Raw genomic sequence first — 6,093 nt, 5'->3', positions numbered from 1 at the left:
AAAAAGGAGCTCTACTGACCGTTCTGCGTGTCCTCGAAGGGCCGAAGTTCTTTGAGTGTCAGAGGTTTATCAAGACTTTGGTTTGTGTGTTAAAAATTCAGCCTTATTATTATTTTTATTTTATTTTCACATTTTTACTTATATTTATTTTTTTTAAATAAAAGAAAATGTTGTATCTGTGTTGTGCTGTATAATGTACTCCAATTTCGATTTAAATAAACATTTGAATGAAAAAAAAGCAAAAATGAGGTCTAAAAAACATAAAATAAAAAGATGTTACTATTGAAAATTAATAAATAAATAAAAAACTCAGCCTTGTAACGTGTTTTATTTGTTTTAAATCACGATGCGTATCTGTTCACCTTCACTTCAATAAAAACAAGTTACTTAAAGTTGTTGGGAAATCCCTTCTCAGATTTGTTCTGTGTTTTTATGGGGCTTTCAACAGTCAGTAGTGAAAGTAAATACACTTACTGAAGCCTGCTGTGCCTTTTTTATTACTTTTTTTGAGTAATTCCATTCCATTTTTAACACTTCTACTCCTCTGCATCTCAGAGAGATGAATATCTTGTTTTTACATAAAAACTGCAAAAATCCCTCCAACTTAACTAGGTTCTCATGATGAGAAACAACAACAGAAGTTTTCCGTGTCCTCCTCGCATCACTGCTCTTCAGAGATTAACATCAGGCATTCAGGTTGAGGTTAATGATAAGCTTGTTTTCTTGCATACTTAGAAACCAACAATGGCATTCAGTCAATGGTGCACCACGTTACCTTTGTCCAGAATGTGGACGGCAGCGGCTGCATTTAAGAAGAAAGAATGTTCACAGGTGTGTCTCTTTAAAAGACGGATTACTTACAGAGATACACAGTACCATTTTAAAATACATTAATTATATTTTAGATTTTTTTTGGGGGGGGGGGGGGGGGGTTGACTGAAAGAATTCAGGGAAAAAAACTAGATTTTCAGCACATAGCAGGTATTTGAAGAAGTCGTAACAATACAGTTCTAGCCCACAAATATTGGAATGTTGGAGTTTAAAATCTAATGTTTAATATTAAAGTTAGTTTTTTAGTTCCTCTGTGACTGTCTTTCCACTCAACAGAGGCAATTGTTGAGAAGACATACTTGCATATGCTTACTGTGTGTGTGTGTGTGTGTGTGTGTGTGTGTGTGTGTGTGTGTGTGTGTGAGGCGAGTGGGTGATGTTACACCCTATTGACCTGTTGTGACACTGAAACTCCAGCCGCCTCCAAAGGTCGTCACTGCAACAACAACAATAAGAGAGCTCCTGTTTGTGTCTCCTGAGTATCACACTTATCTTCAAAATATATAAAACATTTGTAAAGTCTAAAGCAAATTTAACTGATTCCAGTGCATATATTCATGTTTTTACTGTTCTATTCCACAATGCAGCTACCGCACATGCATTCTGGGAAATATTCACTGAACAAAACCAAATAAAAAAAAAAAGAAGCTTTTGGATGCATTCATTGGATGTTGCTTCATTGAACAAACCGCCGCCGTTCCTCGGGAGCTTTTATTTGAGGGTTCAGGTGGTTCAAGGTGTCGCCACTCGAAGTCTGAGTGACGGACGACGTCGCTCCGTCTGCAGCTGATCGTGAACCCCGTTTCTTACTGATGTGGTTATTGTTCATCAGGGTGATGCTACACAAAAAACTGCAGTGTCATCATTGATAATCAGGTTCCTTGTTTTAGATGCTGTAATTAGACGTCAAAATTAAACAAAAAAAAGTCAGACTCACTGCCAACATACATGTGCACTATTTGATAATCACCTGTTTGCTAAGCTGAGAGAAGCGAAGACACTCCCCAAAGAGGAGTTTCTGTCCCCATTCTTTTAAGTTTTCCGTGTTTAGTTTAAATTGTATAATTCATAAGTCCATTCAAATTTCTGAATTCAGCAATTAAAGTAGAATGTCCTTGGTCCTGCAGAAAGAAAAAATCATTTTGTATTTTCTGTGCTTTATATTCTATTCAGATGTTTTTTTATTTCATACAAAGATGTATAAAATGTGTCCTTTGACACAACACTGACCTGTGACAGGCTGCTCAATGAGGGACCCTGATGGTCTACGTCGGCTTGGAGACTATTTATCAGAAGGTCTGAATGGGACAAATTCGTTTTTTTGTGCTGTGACATTTTTTTAACTGCATTAATGGAGCATGGCTCTTATATGTATTATGTTGTCTGTAGCACCTCAGTCTGAGAAACTCTGTCTATGCAGGCGGACACACTGCTGGAGCTTCATTTCTAAGACCTTGCTCTGGTTTTCCTTCTTAGCTGTGTAACGATAATGTTGTGAGCTTCTACTGTCCCGCGTGTTCGCACTGAGAAAAAGGGGGTTTTAAATACGCTGCACCCTTTGACTGGATCTCCCGCCAGAAGGACTTAAAACTGCCAGACTTGATCCCCAAAATGACTTTGAAGGACATTTTTCATGTGTATTTGATCTCTTGTCTTGCTGTTTGCATGTTTTTGACTGGTTCTGACTTGTGCTGTTGCCTTCTTGGCCAGGTCACCCTTGTTGGAAGAGATCCTCAATCTCAATGGGCTTTTTTTAAACCTGGTTAAATAAAGGTTAAATCAAATGAAACCAAAACACAAGAATTGAAGTTTGAATTTCATTCATATAAAAGTTTTATTTTCTAGAAACAAATACTATCAGTACAAAAAAAATGGTGCAGAAGGTAAACTTTGCTTATTCTGACAGATGGACACGTCCAATAACAAAAAAAGGACAACAACGACCTTCATTGTTCTCTGTTTTTTTGCAGAAGCGTTATCAGTTGTGGTTCAGTGGCCATGTAGGGCACGTCGGGAGATCACAGGCAAGCTTCCACGGCAGCATCTGCCTCCTTCCACGCCGGCTCAGTTCAAAGACACACACACACCGATGTGAACTCATCACACACACACGGGACACGAATCGGTCTGGACACACCGACATCATCAGCAACACGAGCAGGAAGCCAAATCTTTTGTCAGTATCCCTCCTCCCCTTTAGAAGAGGTGGTGGTCCAGACCACGAGGTCCCCGCGGTTCATTCAGTCCACTAACTTAACGTCTCACACTCTCACTTAAACAGCCGTGAGGTAATAAATTACAGGTTTAAATAAACAGGTTTTAAATATGTTTCATCTGGTTTCTCACGTGAGGCCGGGAAGGCGTGGACGCGTACAAGAACACTTTTTTTGGAGTGCAAAACATGAGTTTGGTGTTTTGTACACGCACGCTTCCCCCCCATCGGGATCAACACATCCACAGTCAATAATACCACAAAGGAGCATAAAAAAGAGAGAAAGAAGCTGCCCCCCCTTTTTTCTCTGCCATTCAAATGTCCATTTCAGATTTCAGCAGCAGCAGCAAACGGGGCCCCATGAGAGAAGTCAGTTCAGGCAGTCCAGTTAAAAAGAAAATGCTGGACTTTCAGTTTCTGTGGAGGGAGGGGGAGGGGGGGCTCACTGGCCCCATCCCCCGATGCCCACCTCCTGCTTGTAGCGCTTGGTCAGGGAGATGGCCTGCACCGTGAGCTTGGACAGAACCCCTTGGAGCCCGGTCAGGTGGTACTGGACCTGCTTCTGCAAATCCTCGTCCTCTTCCTCGTCCTCCTCGGAGGACATGGACGCGGAGGAGGAGAAGGAGGATGAGGAGGATGATGAGGAGGAGGAGGCTGAGGAGTTCATGCGGCTGAACTTCATGCTCTCCTTGCGCCTCTCGTCCGCGGCTGCGCACTTGACCCCCCACTCGATGTCCCTGCGGATGGACTTGAGCAGCTGGTAGTAGCTGTACATGTCGCCCTCCTCCTCGTCCGACTTCAGGGAGCTCATCTCCCGGTCCTCCTCCAGCGGGACGTCCCGCAGCATGCTGGGCACCATGACGGTCTGGTCCATGTTGTTGACGGCGCCGATGAAGCGGTCCATGGCGTTGAACAGGGAGTTTTTCTGGGAGCGGGGTTCTGTGAGCTGCATCATCATCATGGTGACGAGGTTGTTTGGGTTTTCTTCTCCTCGGACAGAAATGAAAAGCTCCGGGTTTCTTGTGCGTTTCTCCTCTGCGGAGCGTCCTGCTTTAATTCCGGGTTGATCGGATTAGAGGAGCGGCTGCTGGTCTGCGGAGGGGATTGGCTGTCCTGGATCAGGCGACTTCCCCCTTTGATGTGTGTGTTTGAGTCCTTAGTTTCTAGTGAGCGTGGAGAAGAGTGCGCGTTTATATAGGGCGAGGCGCGCAGGTGTTTGTGTGCTCCAGAGGCGGACCCTCCACAAACCTGTTCGTCGAGTCCGTCCACTGAGAGGTAACCAGACCCGGATGACCTGGAATAGCACACAAGCACAGGGGTTTGGCACAGTTTCACTCCCAAGAGGAGTGGCTTCAAAGTGTCATCCAACTCTACAGATTAAAAGAATGACAAAAAGACGCTCTTTCGCGCGTAATTACGCACGACAGCCGTCGTTTATCCAACAACACGTCCCTCTAACTTACCGTGCGGAGTGTCTCTGGTCCTGCGTGACTGTGTGCCGTGGTGTGTGTCTTCCGGTTGAAAGAGGTAGTGAGTTACATCACCACACAACCCACATTCTGGAGCGATGACACGCAGGGTGAGGCCCGGCCGAGCCGAGCCGCGACACCGCGCATCGGAATATTCATCAGCCGAGCCATCGGCCCACCGCTCGGGCCTCCGCCACAGCCAATCACGTGGCCGCGTCGAGTGTCCCGGGAGGCGGGACAAGCCGGTCTCGGACCAATGACGAGCTCACAACTGAGTCATTTGAATATAGAAAACAGAGGCAACACGTGGTCGAGCATGAAGAAGGCTTCGGAATAATTATTGGTTTCGTTCAACAGAGGGACGTTGAAGTGTGTCAGCAACACAATACTCCACAGCAAGTACAACTAGTACAAGTACACAAAAAGTATCAGCAACAAATACATACACAAAGTTTCAAAAGTCAGAGAAAATAGTCCCTGATATAGATCAAGTGTCAGATAAGGGCACAATAATGACATATAATATTATTTATACAAGTCATATTCTTGCTTCAGTGCGTCTGCTCTGTTTGTTGAAAATAAATAATTAAATAAAAGGCAAACTATTGGGGGGGGGGGTAGCTCCAGCCCCCTACAATCATAGGCCTAACAATGTCACAGACTTGCATTATTGAATAATATATTATTAGACTGTTGATGAATCCGTTTTTCAGCAGCATGTTTACTGGCGGAGCCGGTTCAGGTGGAAATAAACCTGGAAAACTTTTGTTCTCTCTAAGCTGCACCTGTAAGCAGCGATGGCAGTTTGGGCGGGGGAAACATATCACAACCATATATCCATATTATCTGAGATTGACGATATCGTAATCTTCCATAAGTGTTGAAAAATGCCTTCTCTGAGACATTGTTCACCTATTTAACAATAAAAATATAGATCTAAAAAAAATATGCATTTTTTTCTTCCTGGAAAACAAATATCCATTCTTACATAACACCAACCAATAAAACACATATATCTTAATTAATAATCTCATAATCATCCTTCTGTCAGTTGATCTGCATTCATTACAGGGAAGTTATGTGATTTTCTGGACTTTTCTGAACTATTATTTCAATTATTTCCCTTTAACCACTTAGTCATTAAATGCTGATGACTGTCCTCATCATGTCAACAGTCAACTATGTCGTCTCAATGTCATTATCCAGGTATTTTACCACTTCCTGTGGTGCACCATGGGAAAATATTAACTTAAGTCAACAACGAGAGACAAAATCTTCTTTTTTAATCCCGCTTGAATTGCGACATAAATTATGTTTGTTTAGGTTAGAATATAAATAAGTCGCACTTCTGCGGTCTAACTGTGAAAGAGACGATAGTTAGAGTGGCTTTCTGTGTGTGTGTGTGTGTGTGTGTGTGTGTGTGTGTGTGTGTGTGTGTGTGTGTGTGTGTGTGTGTGTGTTTCGGTACCAGGATGTTAAAACACATCAACTATAACGTTCGTGTTGGCGACGTAGCTAGCTAACTAGCAAGACGAGCTAAAGATATTCATTTGTGACTTATTTACATAAATATTCTGAAAC

The 6,093-nt window shown here is 43.0% G+C and overlaps 1 protein-coding gene across 1 annotated transcript; it reads right to left on the bottom strand.

Annotated features, from left to right (window-relative positions):
- Positions 1-2,634: 2,634 nt before the first annotated feature.
- LOC311022016 (mid1-interacting protein 1A-like) lies at positions 2,635-4,642 on the bottom strand. Its single transcript, XM_084023007.1, has 2 exons — positions 4,507-4,642; positions 2,635-4,337 (listed from the first exon to the last, which is right to left on the bottom strand). Exon 2 carries the CDS (start codon positions 4,002-4,004, stop codon positions 3,486-3,488), a length of 519 nt encoding a protein of 172 aa, XP_083879133.1. The 5' UTR covers positions 4,005-4,337; positions 4,507-4,642; the 3' UTR covers positions 2,635-3,485.
- Positions 4,643-6,093: the final 1,451 nt, after the last annotated feature.

The sequence above is a fragment of the Eutrigla gurnardus genome (genome assembly GCF_963514095.1).
Source record: "Eutrigla gurnardus genome assembly, chromosome: 12".
Taxonomy (NCBI): Eukaryota; Metazoa; Chordata; class Actinopteri; order Perciformes; family Triglidae; genus Eutrigla; species Eutrigla gurnardus.
The sequence above is the reverse complement of the archived record's forward strand: the minus strand, read 5'-3'. Positions and strand labels throughout refer to the sequence as shown.